This window comes from Vidua macroura, chromosome 5, assembly GCF_024509145.1.
Source record: "Vidua macroura isolate BioBank_ID:100142 chromosome 5, ASM2450914v1, whole genome shotgun sequence".
Lineage (NCBI taxonomy): Eukaryota > Metazoa > Chordata > Aves > Passeriformes > Viduidae > Vidua > Vidua macroura.
Genome location: NC_071575.1, coordinates 41,831,759 through 41,851,876, shown reverse-complemented (window position 1 = coordinate 41,851,876; position 20,118 = coordinate 41,831,759). Strand labels below are relative to the sequence as shown.

At 36.6% G+C, this 20,118-nt stretch overlaps 1 protein-coding gene across 3 annotated transcripts in view; it reads right to left on the bottom strand.

Annotated features, from left to right (window-relative positions):
- Window positions 1–20,118, bottom strand: part of TAFA2 (TAFA chemokine like family member 2) — a 188,029-nt gene that overhangs the window by 50,901 nt on the left and 117,010 nt on the right. For all 3 annotated transcript variants that reach the window (XR_008437304.1, XM_053978554.1, XM_053978553.1), the window contains exon 2: window positions 4,425–4,531. Coding sequence is in view for 2 of the 3 variants with exons in the window: in XM_053978554.1 (XP_053834529.1) it covers window positions 4,425–4,530 (106 nt within the window). In the remaining variant the exon portion in view is untranslated. The remainder of the gene's footprint in view (window positions 1–4,424; window positions 4,532–20,118) is intronic.

Genomic DNA, 20,118 nt, shown 5'->3' with positions numbered 1-20,118 from the left:
TGTCCGTGCCTTCAATGGTCATTCCAGGTGCCAATATCCAAACCTGACCACTGATTGGTTTGACCCAACTTCCTGAAAAAATTCACTTCTATGTCAAACCACGATGATGTCTTATATCTGGTTTCTGTACTCTGCACTGAAGTTACTTTCTGTTTTTAAAATTGAATACAAATGAATATTTCTGCATTATGAATGCTGTCTTCTACACTGCGTAAAATCCTCAAGAGAAAGGACAAATGTAAACTCATATTAAACCACTATAACCTCATGATGGAGGTATTTCTACAGAAAGGTTGAATACTTCAGAGATCTCCTTTGTAACCATTGGGACTATTCTCTAGTCTTACCTAGACAAGAGTCTCAAAACATTAGGAATGTAGTTTTTTGTTTGTCATAGTCATACCCATTCCCAAACTCCAGGAACATCTGGCACAAGCTACATCACAACACTGGTGCCAGCCGTGTTCCTGCCTCAGCAAGGCAGCTGAGGGAGACCCATCCAAGAAGGGTGACCTAACCACCAACTTTAGGGGCTCAGTGGCTCCTTCATTCAGCTGGATTTTGGAACAGCTCCTCCTCTGCAAGGAGGAACCAAAATTCATTATCTCTTTGTGAATATAAAGACATTCCCTCAGACTTGTAATTTAGTGCAAATTCACAAATAAGTAACAGCAGCAATTCTGTATCTCGTATGATAGTTTTGTTTATCTACATAATAGGCATCAGATGAATAAGTTCAGCATCTGAGTGACTTTTTTTAAATGAAAATAGATTATCATGACTTTTCATGATAAGTCAAAAAATACTCAATTACTTATCTACCTAGAATGTTTTCTGGTTCTGTAACAAATTCCTTCTGGCATGTAAGCATTCATCATTAGCCATATTTTTAAGTTACTTCTTATTTTTTCCAGGATTTAAAACTAATGTTGAACTTATTGTTTTGCATTTTGAGAAATATTAAACTATACTTAGATTCGAAAGCACTCTTAATTAGAATATTTTATTGCATTTTAAATGTAAAAAAACATTAATCATCAAAAAGTTCACAGATTTATGTATTTTGAAAGAGTTTTTCATTTTAGGGTATAAATTTTGTATCACAGTAGCCTCTTCTCTAGAAAGGAGTGCTTGTAGGGGGGTATCAGTACATTTTTTTCTCAAAAGGACCAATTCAATACTTGACATCTTAAACATGGGCTGTGATACAATAATCATCAAATCAATTCATGCTCCCTATGACAGAAATAGCAAAAAGGCAATGATGCTGAACTGATGCCTGCCTGCCATATCTGCCAGCAAACACTGTATGTTTGTACTGGTTTGTTTGTTTTCCAAGGGCTAGTAATGTGTAGGAGGATCAGGATTAGTCTTTATCAGTTTTTCAACTGATACACTTGACAACATCCTTTTGGAGATTGTTATGCTTCTCTCCTCATATGTAACTACTGCAGCACAAATGCTTCTGGTACTGCGAGCTGATTCTCAGGTGCACATGCTTGGGCAAGGCACCCATCACCATGGTATCAGGTTCCACAGCAAAATGAAAAGAAAAAAAGCAGTTACTGGGGTTTTTTTACAGAAAACAGGATAAATGGAATATAAGTATGTGCACAGCCGGGATCTCGCTGAAGAACTCATAATCCTGTGTGCAGGAAAAAAAAAAAAAAAAAAAAAAAAAAAAGCGCAAGATTTGTGTTGTTTTAACACTGTTTAACATTCTTAGCTCTTGGATTTACTGTCCAGAATGATGAAACTCCAACCGTCAGTCAAGATAATGAGAGCAGAAGTGTCTTCAAACCAGACTTCTCAAGAGAAAGAGGGGTGGATTTGGCACCCACACACATCACACTGAAAAGATGTAATCTGAAATCCCAGCTTGTAACCCTGTTGCTCAATTGGTCCTCAGAGCCTTGTTTCCCATGCCCTGCCTTGGCCTCTATTTTTCTTGCTGCTGACTTGGGAGTTTTCATTTGTGCCATATCCCAGAAATAAGCACAACAAGCCTACAGATAGCCTGTCAGAGGCATCTGTTTATATTCCTCCTGAAGACTGCCTGGAGAGCAGAATGCTCATTAAACAATTTTTCACACACTGATGATCTTTTTCTTCTTGTACTTTTTCTTTTCTTTAACAATAGCTTTCTGAAAAAGAGATGGGTTTGAAAGTTAGTGCAACTAGTGAATAATATGAGTAAGTCAATAGGAAAGTAAAGATTTTTTTTTTTAAATGCAGATTATTGATTTTTGGAATTGCAGGGGCTCCTTCAAAGTCATTAAGGATTTGTCATGTCAATATGTAAGTAAGGACTTCTATAAATTAAGATTAATGATGCTAGGGATAATTAATGCTGAAAAAACTCACATGTTTCTCAGTATTTGGAAACGCCATGCAAAGGTGAACAGCATCAAGTTCTCCTTCAATTTACCTTAGCTCCATTTTTGCCATGAGAGCAGGGGGAAGATTTGCTATGACACAATGGGAATTCAAACTCCCAGTATCTTTGGAAATCAATGGTAATTGAGCTGCATAACTCTGATTTTTGCTTTTTTTAAAAAATCCCCAACGTAGTGAGTGTTGCTGATTTACTAAATCCATAAGCCAAAATATTTCTGGTTATTTTTTCTTTCAAAAAGAAATTGAACAGGTAAAGTAGGTGCTTTTCCAAATTAAGCACTCAATTCATGCTTCTCATTATTATTTTTTCCTGCGAAACTTCTTCATATATTTTGCTAAAAGCATGGAAATTAAAGAAAAAGGAGCTTTTTGTTAGCTTGAAAGAATATGAAGAAGTCCCTACAGCTAATAATCTGATTTTTAAAGGAGGCCCACTTTTTTAATCTAAAAAAAAAAGTATTCCTTAAGTTATCTCTGCTCTAAGGCTGAGGCTTAAACCACAAACACTGTCCAGATAATCAATGGTATAGTTCTGCTGGGATTTCCCTCTCACAGAAAATCTACAATTGGTAGTAGATTTTTTTTTTCTCAATTATGAAGCACTAAATCCCAAAATAGTCCTCATGGTTATAATTTGTTTCTATGAAATACATGGTGATAAGTTTTACTCATCAGTTTTCCAAAAAGTACAGCAAGTATACTTTGGCAAATTTTGAATTCCACAGAAGAAAACACTTCTTGACCAGCCCTTGCGCATGGAATCAAAATGGTCTGGATATCAGCTTTTTGGATGTTTAAAGATAAATAATCAAAGCAAAAGAATTCTGAGTGCAGGCTAGGATATCTTGGCTCTTGTCCAATAGACAACTAAACTGGGAGGCCACAGCAGAAATCTGTATTCTGGTTTGGAGGGGGAGCAAGGCTGAGGAAAGGGTATCAGCACAGTTCTTGTCTGTCATGACACCCACCTGATGGCCTGCAGGACCACATCAGATTCTGTTCTGTCTGCAGTCGAATTGCAACTTGTATAAGATTGCATACGTGTCTCTGCATCCTCAAGTCCTTAATCAGTGGGGCATTTTGAAGAAAGGTATCTTCACACAACAGGAAAATATCTAGCAGCTTGATATATAAAAATACCCGCTCATAAAATCCTGTCATCAGAGTGAGCCTTGTAAAATGTACATGGAACCAGAAAAATTAACTAACTGGGTTTTTTTGGAATCCTTCCTCTGGGCTTAACTCCTTAGCTTGTGGTAATGTTCGTGTCCCACCCTTGCTTTATCCAGGTTGTTAGAGTTTATTCTGATCTTGTATAAGGAGAGAAACAGCCAACAGGCACTATATGACGATGAGAAATGGAGTTCAAAATCCTGTTATACTGCAGATATATTTTAAGTCCTATTACCCTATAAGAAGGCATTAGTTTGTGAATCTGGAGAGCTTGTTCCTTGTGTTAGGGTTAACAGAAACACACATGGAAGAAAAGACTTTTTACAATATTAAATGATCCATCACATCTTGTGCTGGTATCTATACATACATATTGAGGGCTGGATGACCAAGAGGAAACAAATCTCACATTGTCACAAAAAGTTTCTGCTCAGGTGTTAGGAGCAAAGCATAGAAATCAGACAATACTGCAAAGCGGCAGGTTTTTTTTTTTTGATGATGAAACAATCTCATTCAATACACATTATCCATGAAGTTAATCTTGGTAGATAACTGCACACAGAAGCATCATATAAGCTACTAAAAATTGTTTCTTTCTAGGGTTCATTCCAGGAATTCATTTGCATCATATATATCTGCTGATATAACTATTTTTATGAGATAAAGAGTACTCACTATTTTTTTTTTTTTACCACTCTTTTTTAGCATTTAGTGAAATGCTAATTCACTGATTAGCGGACCAGTATCAGGAGACACAAATACGCATGAGGAGAAAAGGTTGCATAGACCAGACCTTTCTGAATTTGTTGATGGAGGTCACAGGTACAACAGTATGATAGAATAGAATTTCTTACCTTTATGATGATTTGCCCCAGATGCTAATTTTCCCCACAGCGTTACAACAAATATTATTATTAGCAATTTTCCTTTTGTTGCTTTCTGTAAGTATCTCTTATTCATCCTGAAAACAAAAATACACAAAATTAAATACTTATCTTAAGATTTCTTAAAAATACATATTTTACTTAATTTAAGGAGAATTGACTAAGTTTTTATAAGTGTCCAACTCACAATCCTAAAGTCTTAAATTCTGCTTAGCTCTAAATGAGGTACATAAAGCAGCAACATAACCTCCCACCCTGTTCTGACAGCATTCCTCCACCCTAGTCAGTACCAGGAGATTTCAGCATCATCATCATTTCTCTCAGGGCACAAACAGTGTTCATAAGTGCAGCAGACTCCAAAGCTGGCAAGAAGGATGAACCCATGCATCTCTGAGCAGGTTTTGATAAACTAAGCAGCTCTACTACTGTGTCTGCAGCCAGTCATGGTAGTGCAGTTCTTGCTAATCATACAGTAGTGGTTTTAACTTTTGGGATTGCAGCTCTTTTTGGATTGTGCCCACGAGTCCTAAGGCAATAACAGATTTAAACAGACCTTCAGTTCATGTCCCAGTCCTCCTGCAGATAAATCCTGTTAGGAAGACTTGAGTGGTTTGGAAACATGAAATAGAGCAGGGCAGATTCACTACCCTCTCTCCTCACTACCTTTGGGTAATGAAAAGATCTGATTTACTGCACCAAGGGAAATTGCACAGAGCTCCCCTCATCTCACTCAGTGATGTTTTCACTGTGACAGCAAGCCACCAGAGTGGTTCAAGCACAAGATAACACATGACTTATTTCTCAGTAACCTCCTCCAAAGACAAAATATCCCTCCACCTGCCAAAAAGACAAGTTCAAACATGTAGGCTCTAGTGCTTAAGGATTACAATTGTGCAGAGAGTGGCAAGAGGTACAGTAATGAGTCCTTCTCTCACTTCTTCCCTGTGGAAGAACCCTAGAGATCTGGCTATGAAACAGCTCTACACAACGGTCATGTTTCTGCTGATAGGTCAATAGAACAATGATAGCTATTTCAAACCATTTATACTAGAAAAGCTGAAAATTTGATCGCTTGAACAAAATTGTTGCTGTATTGTAATGCCTGGAACTAGGTTGTTTTTCTGAGCAGAAAAAAATGCATTATTTCATTATGGTTGCACATTTGTCTCCTATTATGTCCATGAGAAACCCAAAGGAATTCAAGTGCATCTCTTCTCCTCTGCTTGCGTACAATGCTATCATGGGCAGCCACAACTCTGAAATGCAGACTGCTGTAATACAGATTTAACCAGTAATATGTTGAAAGTCCCAAATCATTTTCCACTTCCTCAAAACAATTCCTTTCCTTTCAGCAAATTTCTTTCAAATATAACACCACATGCTGATAAGGCAACACACACACCACAACTCCACTTATGACTTCCAGACTTGAAACCAGACCACTTCCCCCAGAACGGCCAATCTTGCTCTCCAGGAGACTGATGAGGAGGCTGTGTGCAAGAAAACATGGCTGAAACTAACAACCCACTGAAGAGTGCTCCAAACCCTTTTAAACATCAATTCAGAGCAAACAGAGCTCAGCATTCTTTTACAGAAGTCACACATTTATTATGTGTTTCCCAGAGGATTAGATATCACATTTATCAAACAAAAGGCGAGAGGAGTAAGCAAGTGCTGTAGCCATGATGGTGCATGTGCCGCTGAAAGCCTGACTGATTAATAATCCCAGCAGAGATCACAGTGTGCTGTGAACCACTCTAAGGTCTGCCTTCTTGCACTGATTCCAGTGACTTTGGAGTGTAAACTGCATATTCATCATCAGCTCCAGGTTTATGAACCACTCAAAGCTAAAGGGAAATACATTATTTGTCACTGTAAATAAGAACAAAAAAAATGAGACTAGAATGCACATTCAGCATATGCTCTTTCACATCTATCTCTGTGAAAAGAATATGAATTAACTCTTTCACTCTGGATTCTCATACTGCACCTGTTATGCTGCTGGTGCCAAGTCATCTCTCATTAAAATCTAATCTTTCTTCCTCACCTACATAACATTGCTCAAAACCCAGTGGGACTTGCACCATTAAAGCAAGGTTAAATCTAATACAGTTTCTTCCTGTATTCTGCTGATGCCAGATTCCCTCACTGTGCTGTGAGACTGGCAGCAAATGCACATCAGAAAATGCAAATGCATCAGGAAAAACAGTAGTGGCAGGGGAAAGAGAGAAAACCAGCCTCTCTGCCTGAGAACAGCAGCCTTCGGGATGCATGGTAGTGTGAAGATACAAACCCCTGCACACAGCTGAGCACACCAAAAAGGAGTAAGCTAGCACTAAGTGAGACTGATTTCTGCAAAGTCAGGGATGGGTTTCAGCTTTGACACAGAAAATCTGGGCTCATTGCCATTGCTAGGTTTCCCAGTCATGAGAAAAACTATTCACCACTTTCTGCACCACAAGCCTATTACATTTTTCTGCACTAGTTATTAGTGGTATTCACCTTCAGAAGGACAAAAATCTGAACTTTGTCTAATAGTAGTCCCATAATAAACATAATTAACTGAAAAATCAGTGCAAGGAGCAGCTTGGAACTAATAGTTCAGAGGCCAGCAGAAGAACTACAGAAAAAACCCTCATCAGTTAAAGCATTCGTAACATACAGCTGTTCAAATAGAAAAAGCTGGAAGATGATGTTAACCTTCAAAGCAATTACGCTATATAACTCTAGACCCAGACCAGTGATGGTGTGCAGTCACTCCCAGTGGTCAGTACAAGGACAGACAAGAGGCTGCATAAGCACAAACAAGATGTGAAATTCTCTGCTAGGAGCAGTCCTGATACACACAAGGACCACACTGAGAGCCCTAGGGCAATAGAGCCCTAGGAAAAAAAATGAAAGGTTTGTAGTCCAAGAAGCTGAGGTTGGGATAAGTGCACATCATTGACAAAGTGAGTCAGGAGCTAGAAAAGAAGGAGAGGACAGAGAGGCCATGAGATATGTTCAGTATCTCACTGCATGCATTATCACCTGGGGCTCTGAAACCCTAATGCTGGTTATTTTGTTATGAATTTGCAAAAGAGCCCATGATAGGGCACTGAGAAGACACTGGGACTAGAAAGCATTTGACCTCAGCTCTGAAACAGCTATTAGCCTCTTGCAACCCTGATCTATGTCAGGGAAGTATATCCAGAAAATAAAATTGAGACCATTTCAGTACTATTATTACACTAACATAACAGGCTGTGATAAGCAGGAAAAATAAGCTCTGAAATGATGTCTGCTTTTACTAGAGGTGATGCAGAGCTCCACAGACAAACTATAGATATTAACCTAGATAGTTTTATTTTTGAGACATTTATTCTTTTATTTACTTTCTTTGCTGCAAAACCTCTCCCTGACTGATCCATTCAGCCTTCAATAATGCCACATAAGCCAAAGCTGATCAAAACAGAGAATAGCCATGCTATAGGAAACACCTACATGTGAAAATCAATTTTACACATGAGCTTTATGTGCAACAAAGAATTTCCTTCAGTTTCTAACCTAACATATTGGAAATAAACCCAAGGAATTCTCTGCACTTTCACACAAAAGAGGACATGAAAGTCTGCCGTGTTTTGAGTTCATTTTTCAATGTGCTTTGAGGCAAGAAAAAAGAAAGACAGCTCCTTTTGTGGATCAGGAACACATTCAAAATACAACAAAAAGATGTCACCCACATAATTCAAACAGGCAGTGGCTGAGTGTGAGATGGCTTTGTTGTGCCCAGGTCTTCTCTGACACCATAACACAAGGATTCATTCACAGGATTTTTTGCTTTTGCTCCCTAAGACTTCTTTTGCCTGAAGCACACTCCATGAGACCAACACCAGTCTGGTATCATGAACTCAAGAATAGACTGTTTTGGTGATTAGTGACAAAAAAACTACAGGACTTTTTTCTCAAGAAGAAATCATATCTGATGCTGCAGAGGAGTTTCACAAGCTGCCACGTCAGTAGAAATCCCTCCTCCTGCCCTCTGTGGCTCAACAACAGCAAACTGTGAATACACTCCAGTGTTGCACAGGCTCTCCTTGTCACTGCTCCACCTCATTGTCAGCCCACTTTCAACAGCAGATGGGGTCCAACCATTCAGCTGTACTGAAAATGCCATGCACAGATGTGTATTTTCCATGTAGCATCCATAAGCTTTTGCATTTCTACTTTCTTCCTTCTTTGTTTCTGGACTTGAGATCAGCCACCTTGCCAACAGTTCAGAATTAAAGGAGAATCCCATGGGAATTACCTTATATTGTATGACCAGTGCTAAACAACCTTGCTTTCTGATTTTAGGTGAAGTACAAACTCATGTTATCTTTGTTGTTGAGGAGTAAAAACTCTAAGGAAAAATAGCTTTTATTTTTCCTTTAAAAGTTTATATACAAATAAAATTTTCATGTCTCCTATGAGTAACAGCATTTTTCTCTGTTGCTCCTTGTTTTTCTTTTCTTTACATACAACAGATTCTCTGAAGATGTTCAAAATTCCTTAATTCCTGCTTTACATATGTGGGAAATTTCACTGTAAGTAAGGTCCATTTCCCTTTTGCAAATACACAGACCCTGTGAATGCAAGTGTTCACAAAGAGATACATAAGCCTATTTCTCTACTGAATCATGACAAAATGCTTAAGAGACAAAAATCTGATAGAAAATTAGTCCCACATCCTCTTAGTTTTCTTTTTATGACAAATATTTTATTTGTTACTTCAGAAAAAGCCTAAATGAGATGTAGAAACCACTTGAGACCCCAAGTCTCTTGTACAGAAATAATGCAGCCGTTTAAATTATCTTCTCTACTCTGTTGAAGCGTACATTATTTATTAGTTGTGTTAGTTGCTACATCGTACACAATGCAGGTATTTGCAGTTTTATTCAGCTTTTCCAGTGTAGACTAATGTAGATTTAAAAATGCCCCCCTGGTGAATAAGGTTGCTTTGTAAAAATAATACCAATGTGACCCCTGTGCACTTGCATATATATAAATTCCCTCTGTGACATTCCTGTCATGTTTGCTCAGGGAACAAGTAATTTGCCACTTTCATTACTTCAGGTACAAGGTAGCTTGTGAAAATCAATCTTCTTTCTGCTTCATACAACACAGCCCGTAACCGACACAAAGTGCACTCTGATTCCAAAAGGAAGCTGGGTGACAAATATGGACACGTTCTCACAAGCTACTTTCTTTAATCCAGGTGGGCAATGAAAGAAAGAGAATAGGCATTTAGCCTAGCAATGCACACTAATGTCACATAGGAGATGTGGGAAATCCTTGCATACAAAGCAAAAGGGTTTTTCTACAAAAAAGTTGTTTAACAGTGTGGATCTTTCAATAGCCAGAATAAGCAAAAAATATTCAGAAATAGTGAAAGCACTCTAGGCAGACGGATACACTAGTCTTGTCACTGTTACTTTGTTAAGTGTAGCAGTGGAAGTAAACTCATGATTTTGAGGCTTTAATGCCATAATGAGGGCTTTTGAAAGGCTACTGTGCTATAACTTAAGATTCTCAGGCAAATTAAATCTTGACAAAAGTCCTTTAGCATATGATTGATATGTATGCTCATATATTTTTTTTTTAATCAGTGTAACTTAAGCACATACTTAAATTTAAGCACATGCAGAAATGTATGTACACAACATGAGTTCTTGGAAACAGATTAGTGAGTGAGCTTTTATAAGAGACAATTTCAAGAAAAGAAAATGCCTCAAATATCTGAAAAATAAAAAGTTATGGAATATATGAAAACATGTAATAAACAAAAACAAAATTCTTCTTTGCATACTTCAATTAGTTTCCCAGCAGAGGGAAACTGTAGACAGATGCACATACAGGTAATTACATTTGCCAACAGTCTCATAGCACTTGGATGAGAAATTTACATATATATTATTGTTTCCAAAATCTGATAAGCATGAATGCTCAAATTGCCAGAGGTATAAAATGCTTTAGGCACCTAGCTGCATTCCATCTCCCAGCTAGAAACACTGAGAGATGATGGAAAGAACTTATTTCTTTCAAAAGCTTATGTACAGTTGTAATAATGGTCTTCCTTCTAAACTGCTGTCACTGTTAATGTCCCCTGTTTCCAGATTAACCCCAGTTCTCTGTAAACACAGTTGATAGTAATTTTCATCTTCATTAATTTTCCAGTACAACACCTAATTGAATGCAATAAAGAAAGCGAAGAAATGCACAGCCCTTCTACCCAGGTTCAAATCAAATGATACAGATGTATTTAACTGAGTACATATCTTTCTTCATCATTTCATGAGGACCAGCAAAAGAATGTTCACCTGATGAACATTAATGCTGACATGTTACTCAGTATGGAGAAATTAAATCTCAGTAATTTTGGGGGGGTTAGGTTCTACACTTCTACGTATTCCTGAAAACATAAAAGTAATAATCTAGCACTAAACCTACACGTTCCATTCACTGACTTTTTAAGTACTAGCATAAAGCATTATGGAATATTTAAACATCCAAGGTGTTAAAATATCTTTAAGCTGCCCAATGATGTCCAACAGCTTTGTGAAATAATCTCTGACCATGAAGTGCTCAGTATTAGTCAGTACTTAGGCTTCAGTTCTCATCATTTTCTCTGATATTATCATGCCATTTTAAACTATTTCGCTCCCGATTTCTATGCTTAAGGGAGCTTTAAGTTGCAGGAGGTATGAGCTATTCACTTAATCATCAAGGCAGCAGTATTTGCTTATATCTTACATGTGATCCTCCTGCAGATGGTTATTTAAATTTTCTTTATTCATATCTCACTAACCAATCAAAAGCTTAACTGTGAAAAAAAAAGATAACTGTGGAATGAGCTTTGAACAAAATGTCTCACTAAGATCTGAATCACTAGGTGTACTGTGATTTCATAAAGGCCATTGCAGTGGCAGAGATAAGCCTCCAAATCTATGAAGGCAGAAAAAGCATTAAATATTAGTGGAGAATGGAAACTGAAGTGCCCATATTTAAAAGCGAGGACAAAAATGATCTGGGCAAGTCTAAGCCTATTAGTCTGACCTCTTCAGTTTGCAAGAGCTTTGAAAGCTTTGAAGAAAAAGATAAATTAAAGACAGAGAAGTAAATAGAACATAGGATAAAATGAAGCAGTGTTACCAAAGTAGTTTATGCCAGACTAACTTGACAACTCTTTTTGATAACTCATTTTCCAGAGAAAGAAATGAGGTAGATATAATTTGTCTGGTTTTAGATAAAGCATTTTCTACAGTGTCACTACAGAACTTCTACGTTAAGCTGAAGATTCCGTGGATTACAAGAACTGAAAGGTGAATCCAGGTGCAGCAACAGCATGTAGTACTGAAAGGGAATATCAGGGATTAATAGCATTTGTGCTACATATTGGGAACTTATCACCTGAAAAAACATGTGTAAAATAAATTTGTTTCTTTAAGCTGGTCACCAAGAGCATATTAGTATCAATATGACATAAGATGACTATGAAAAAGGCACATCCTAAAAAATATTAAATTATATATTTCCAGTAAAGACACAGAAGGACAAGTATGAAGCTTCTTAAACTATCATTCAGAATTATCTATACAATTCTGGCCAGTCATCTTTATGAAAGTGAAACTGAACCCACAAAAAATCTGGGGACAGTCTTCGAGTCAGAGGAATAAAGTCTCTACCACAGGAGAAGTTTTAAAGAGCTTGGCTTGTGAAGCAAATGAAAGGCTGAAGGGAAACAGAGAAATCAAAAGGAAACAAACACAGTTCAGGCAAAAAAACATATCCATGAGAAATGCATTAGATGATATCTTGCCAGCAGGCAGGATCAGGACACAGCTCAGTGATTCCACGGTCTTGTCTCTATATTAATACCATGATTCCTTTCTTGTACTCTAGAACAGAAGCACAAGAACTAGGTTTTTTGCCACATAGAAAACTGTAAGCAAGTTCTTTGCAAGTTCATTAGTGAAGTGATTTCTTCCATGTCATTTCATTCTCCTCAGAAAAACTCCTAAACAGCTTTTCACAGTAAAAAAAAAAAAAAAAAAAAAACTGTGAGTGTTGTCACTAAGTACCTGAACCAATGTTGTGTTCCATTCAAAAACTAACCATGCTGATAAACATTTGATTAAGACAAATATTCCTTCTTATTGTTTTAATGTCTTCAAGGCACAATTGCCATCTCTGTGTCATAACATTTAAGGTGACCCAAAAAGTCACATTACTATACAGGTGGACTATTCAGTACCAAAATTTCTTTTTTACTAACTTCAGTAACTTAAAGTCAAACTGTTGAGCATGAGTGAGTATTCCATAATTAAGGCCCCCCTCACTTTATTTAAAACTCATTCTCTTTTCTATCACTTATGTTTTAAATTTAAAATCTTTGTATTGTCATTCTATTTTTAACAATGACAACATGGCAATGTAAAACTGGCAAGTATAACGATTGTCGAGATATGAAGAAGTCTCACTTCCTACAAGAGCAGAAACAAAGAAAATGTAGAAAATATGCAGAAAATGTAGAGACGTTGAACCTAAACATTATGTACTTTCAAGTGCAAATATTTTTAGATAAGAGAAGAAACTATACTATATATATTAGAAGTATTTTGAAAGTGTGGATACCAGAATTTAAAAATCTCTGTTGTTATTAGATCTATTTAAAGTGACTACTGTGTTAAACATAATATTTTTCAATCAATAATGGAGGACTAATTCTGGGATTCTTACAAGGATATGAGTATGGACAAAAGCCATCATTATATTACACAATCTTGTCAGACCTGAAATTTGTATGTTCAGATTCTATTGCATGAATATCCAACTGAAAATTATTTTTTTTTTTTTTAAGATCTCTTCTGGCAAATAACACTGTGACAGACCTCTGCGGATGAACAGGGAAGCAGGACTCAGACTAAGTTCTACCCTGCTATTTTCATGACAATTATATCTGTAAATAGGCATAGTAGCACTTCTGACAAATAATTGTAGGTCTGAGCCTAATCTATGTTTTATACCTGACTCCTACACAATCTGTGCCACACTTGAAAGTAAGGGTTCAAGTGTAAATATAAATGACAGGTTGCTCAAATCACAGAAAAATATGAAGCTTGCTTGTGCAATGACCAAAAATAGCTCTAACAGCTGACATAACACACTAAGACAGGAGAATTGTCAACTGGGAGTAAACCTAGGTGAAACACAGTTGGAATACATTCTTCCACTGTTTTAATGTTAAGCCCTAACCCATGCTCATCTGTCACAGCCACCACAGGCACCACCTTCAGAGAAAAAAAGTGAGATCAAAGTTAGACTAGACTCTTCCAAAATATGGATCTGGTATGTAATGCAAATCTTTATTCCTGACAATATACATTGAAAAAGCCTCTTTTCACTCTGAGAGATGCTAAAGGAAGGCATCCAGGCTGTACAAACAACCTTCAGCCACCAGCTGGGAAATAGAACATGAAGTCCAGCAGGTAATCCAGATACAATGCCTTGTACTCAGCAGAGGTATGCCCACATAGAAGAAAATATTAATTTTCTACTCATACAAATGAAAAATGGCTTTTTTTTTGTCTCTGCATAGGGCTTTATCAAATATTAGTGGGGTTTTGGCCCTGGCACTTTATCTAATCTGTTACATAGACGACAATAACTAATGCTATCTTTAGAATCATCCATATGCTAGACAATTTTGACTCTTGGTCTCTACTTTCTTGTCAGTATTCTAAAAGAATAAAATATTATTAATACCAACTCCTAACAAAAACAGAAAATTCAGGGTATTCTTGTGATGGCTTGCTAGGAATTAATTCAAGCTAGGTCATTGTTTAATGATAGCTGAAGTATCTAAATGGCACCCAGTTTTCCTTGAAAAATAAAATTAATTTCCCACCCCCTTTTCAAATATCCCCTTTTGAAGGGTAACAGCAGCTATGTGAGAGTCATATGGAGCTTCAACCCTGATTTTCATCCAAGTGAGTCTACCTGAAGAAATAATGCACTCTCTTTGGCATGTACTATGCCTGCCTTGCAATGGCATTTTAATATGGCCAGGAGCTCATTAAGTAGCCAGTCACAACTAGCACTTCTTAGAAGTTCTATACCCAGCTTCCTGCTGCATGATATGCAGTTTGAGATTTGTAAGTAGTGTACAAAAGGAGAATTAATGACAAAACAAATCAATAAATAGTGTTTTGTTCCTCTAGTTCCTTGGACTCTTACAAGGTGCACTTAAGTCTGCATTTCACTTTTCAAAAAATTTTCAAATTTTCTCCATTTACTGTGGTCTGTATCATATAATGGAATGATTCTGGGATGATTCACAGCAAATTAATCCCTTTTAGATGAAAATTAAGTAAAAAATGAGTCGAAGAGTGCATCTAATGCATTCCTACAGTTTAGGGGTGGTCTGTTCAGGAGACAAGGGCTTGTCAAAAAAAACCTCCTCCACTAAATTAATATAATGTGGACATCAAGCCCTCAGCAACAACAGTTTGGGTCTACAAAATCACTTCTGCAGGGATAAACTGTTTGCTAATGTAGATGCAACCCTATAATCTCATGAGGAAGGAGATAATTATTATAATTATTTTATACTTGTACGAGATGCCCTTTCGGTTGTGATTAATCTGAAAAGCCTTTTCAGATTCTCAGAAAACCTCAATGGCATGTTGAAAGGGACCTGTCACTCAGGAGGCCCTCAGACAAGTTCTGATCTGCATTTTAGGGCCATTATTCCTACTGTGACACCATAGCATAGGGAAAAGTCAGCTTGTGTACCAAAGTCAGGGAACAGTTACCTGCAGTACATCCGCCTAATTTAGAGCATAAAATACAGAATAAATTACTTCAAATTACCCAGTGAATTGTTCCCTTCTGTCAAACAGCAAAACCCTTATCTTTTAATGCAATTAACAACAAGAGCTGTTCTGTCTTTTTTTTCACAGGGAGTATTACCTAACCTACAAGCAGCTCTACAGTTCAGAAAAGCACAACGCATTTTAAAACTGTCAAACTGTATGCCTTACTAGCTCCATACCTGTCATTTTCATCCATCAGAATATTGACAGTTTCTCCCTGAGTCTGGTAGCCAAGCTACCAATAGCGACACTGCTGAGTAGGCCCTTTTAGGTGAATAACCTACAGATGCTACATGCTAAAATGGAAAGCCTAAGAAATTACTGACTGGCAGTGGGACAGACACTGGCCAGCAATGACCTGCCCTGCTCACCACCTACATCTTCCAGCCCAGAGGGAAGGCACTGGCTTCATGTTGTCTTGGCAGACAGGACTTGAGTAAAGAACTGAGCCTAAGAACACTTCAGTTGACTTTATCAATAAAATAAAAAGGTCATTATTCATAATTAGATCAAAATCCTTTTATTCCAGCCTAGCAATGTGAAATGTCCTTGAATTAGACGTTTGTAATAATGAACTAAATTACAACAAAGATGATTTTTCTTCCTAATGCAGACTTGGCCCAGAAAATACTCAATGTTACCATATTTACAACAGGTTTACATGTTTCTAACAAATTCCGCCTTTGCATTCTTATGCATGCTTAGTGGAACAACAAAAAATTATTTGCTTTTACTTGCATGTTATTATTAAAGAGAGCTCTGTCATTATATTTTCATAACAATTACATTAGCAGCACCCATGTTAGAGACAAGGATATGCAGAATTTCATGCAACTTGTTTCTAAACAAGAGGTTACAGTCAGTGTTTGTAGTATTCATGATTAAAGAGAGGGTTGGTTTTTTCGTTTTCATTCTTCATTTTATAATAATTAATTGGAACTGTATAGGAACTCAACCAAGTAATTTCTCATTTGCTGCCAGTAATAATCTAAATTTGTTAACATACAAGAGCAGTACAGTCAACTAGGATTCTTTTAGTGCTGTCTTAGAAAGGCATTTTATGTGAGTCCATTAATAAGAGAGCATTACTCTCTAAATGTGCAAGACCAGAAAAGGGTCTTTAGGTAAGGAATAGAATTAACTAGTACAACATAGGAATGGCCATAAATGAAAGACATCAGAAAATTACCAGAATTTCTAAAGATAAATGGTGAGATAGAAAGGTTTAGAATGCTGTTTTAATGAAATGATGACTGAACTTTAATAAGGGAATGTTACATTTTGCAAGAGCACAGTTATAAGACTGTTCATATATTACTTACTAAGAAAAAAAATGTTGTAATAATATTTCCATATCATTTCAGCCACAAATACAGCTGCTGCAGTGCCATCACCATTAAAGGAAATGATTATGAGTTTGCCAGTCTTGCAGGAGACTATATGTACAATACTGAGATCAGCAGTTCATAATATATTCTTTTAATTTTGGAAAATCACCACATCTTTCAAAATTTAAAGAGAAACAAAATGCAATCTAAGCCAAAGTGTGTTTCCTTCTGCATCAGTTAATTTTATTTCATTTTAACAGCTATCTTCCTCGCTCTTCCCAAAATCCTTGCCAGTTAAAGGTGAAAGCTCTTCTTACAGCACTGACTCATGAAAGGACGTTCTCTGGTTTTATGTTGCTCCTTGCATAATTTGCAGTTGCAGCTGCTAACAATGGGCCTCCATTTCAGTTGCACAGTGAAGGAAGCACAGTTTCCCCAGTGTTTCTCTGGAGTCTTTGATATTTAGTGTTTCTCTGAAAACTCCCGAAGTCCAATAATTAGACAAGAACTTCAGTTGTAATTATCCTTTGCATTTTCACAGAAAATGGGGTTTCTAAAGACAATGAAACACAAGGATCCATTTTCATGTATTAAAGCCTTAAGAACTTGAAAAAGATGAACCTAAATTTCCAGACAATCAGATTTGGCAAGTACTGACAAATTTTTGGTTTGGAAATAATCATTGGAGTCACATATCTATTTTATGCTTCTTTTTTTGAATTATCTACAGATGCTGTATGGAAATTTATTCTGGATAGATATATTGAGTACCATAATTTGACTTATACTGCTATTGTTCATGTATAATTAATATAAATGCTGAATGAAGAATATAAACAATTTGCATAAAATAAGTTACAAATTATGGAACGGGGAATTTTCCCATAATTTCCTTATGTAAGCTTTGAAATTTCAGAGAAAAATGAAATTCAAATTTCAAGGTCAAGGTGTGTTAGCAGTTTAGAAAATGCTAACTAAATGATAAAAATTACTTACCACAGAAATGTATATATTTAACAAAAAGCTACTAAGATAAATGGAAGTAAAAGTCTGATTAAGACTGATCTTTCTAGTTTGGATTTTTTTCTGTTTCTTTTATTAGGTAACAGTATGTGCACCTTCCTCTCTTACTGGTATCACAGCAATGTGCATTTGGTTTTCACTGGCTAAACCAAATGCTGCTAAATCTCCTGTGAATGGCAGAAATGAGGATGAATGCACGTCTCAGAAATAAGTCTGGAAACAAGAAGAGCCATGAATGTGTAAAGATATTGCCTTCAGGTATTCCCAGTCTAATATATTTTATTTGATGGTGGCAATTCATGATTCTTCAACAGAAAAAGGAGGATTAAAATCCAGTTGGAAGAAAGCGTCTTGAAGACACTTCTCTGCACACTGAGAGCAGTGTCCTTTTCCAATCCTATGTTTCTGTTGTATTTCATCTAAAATAGCATAGGGCTGATGAACCTAAACTGCATGCCATGACCTCAAAGTTTAGCAGTCATCTCAAACTATTTGTCATCTCGTTAACTGCAAGATGTGCAAAGTATTTACATGAATAAACAATGGAATGAAGTGGGAAAGCAATTCACCCAATATGTATTGTTCCCATAAATATAAACCACCATACCTTTCCAGTGCACTGTCAACCGGATTAAGCTCATCAAATACCAACTCTTTGCTCAGCTATAATGAAAATCTTTTACGTGAGGTAAAAGATAAATGGGACATTTCTCATGATGGCTGTAATTCAGAAATACTCATCTACATGCAGTATAAGAAAAAAAGGTAGTCTTTGAACCTCACCATAATTTTTTTTTTTTTTCTATTGTGGCCTGTTCCTCAAAGTATGATATTTGTCGAATACCAATTAAAAATGAAAACACTATGTTTTATTATTGCTTTAGTCATGCCATTAGGTATGTATGAATTAAAAATTTGAAAAGCAGGGATGGTTGAGATGAAACCCACTCAATGTAGTCCTTCACTTATCCGGCAAGAGCGTATTAAGCAGCTGCAATTTCCTCTTTTCACACAATTATGGCATCTCCTCCTGGTAGGAGCAGCACCAATTGCACGCTTATGCCAGATACTGAAATGTGTTTGTTTGAGAGCATTTTGTTCACTCTAATCTTCTGCCATGCAGAATTCTCCACTCAAATTATTGTTCATAGACTACTCCAGGGCACTGGTTCTGAAAATTGAACAACCAAACAAGATTTAGAAACAAGTCTATTCTTTGACATAATTTTCCAGAATACCAGAAGTCCTGACATACCCTTAAAAAGTATTCTGTGCTAGCTTGCTTTATTACTGGAAAGAGCAGAAATTATATTTCACCCAGAAAAAGCTGTGATTTCATTATTTCAAAAACTGGAACAGTAGTCTACTATGTTCTTGTGCTGGCTTTAATCTCTCTAGCATTAGAGAACTGCTAAAATTTCTGCATTTTTTGCTGTCCTCGAAAAATAACTTTAAAAAAACCTAAAAACAAAAGTCAGAAAAATAATATAAGACCCTATAATACACAGACTTATGTGCTTGACAGCTTTTTAAATCCTTGAAATAAGAACTTTGCTTTTATAATCAGAATTTAACTCCTGTTGTTTTAAAATTAATCACTAAAAGTGTATTCCAGTTGAGAGCGTTTGACGAGTATCAAGAGTTTTGATTAACCTGGTAGCCAGATGGTGACTCTTGGTCTGAGGTTTGGTGTTACTTAGCTGGATTTTAGCTTTTATTCTTAATAGGTATAGCAAATATTGTATCCTGCCACTACTATATTTTAGCATATTTAATTGCCAAGTTCACAAGAAACAAACCCACTGCTTTTCCCAAACAGATGGTGGAAGTTGATTTTAAAACTGTAGTGAGACTTGTTTTCCAAAATGCTTGCATAGCTTTATGAAGTCTAATTGCTGTTTGGTATGCACATGGAATATCAGCTCATGAGCGTGTACACAGTTAGAGGCCAAGTATGCAAGGTGTTGAGCTCTCTAGCCTGGAACTCCGCACTGGGAAAAGTTTTTGTATTTACAACTCAGCACGTGTTCCAGTTTCTGTGGAAGTGGGGCTATACCTTCAGTTCCTGGGAGACACAAGATCTTAATTAACACTGGTGTCCATTTTGGACAGTATTTACCCTTTCATTATATATATCTACTCTTTTATTAGTTTTAAATGTGGGCAATTTACAGCTGTACAAGTAAAATACGCATATAATAAAAACTAATTTTTAAATTAATTCTGCTTTAACATCCAAGTTAAATCTGTGGGTGCTGCAAAATCAAAAGTGATCTAGAACAATGGTATAAAAATGAAGAGTTTACATGAACTCTTCTTCGCAAATAAGTGTGAAAAACAACACTAGGTAACATGAGTCAGAAATGTAGGTCCTAATATCTCCCAGCAGCCTTTGAAGTTCAAATCTGGATCTGAACCCAA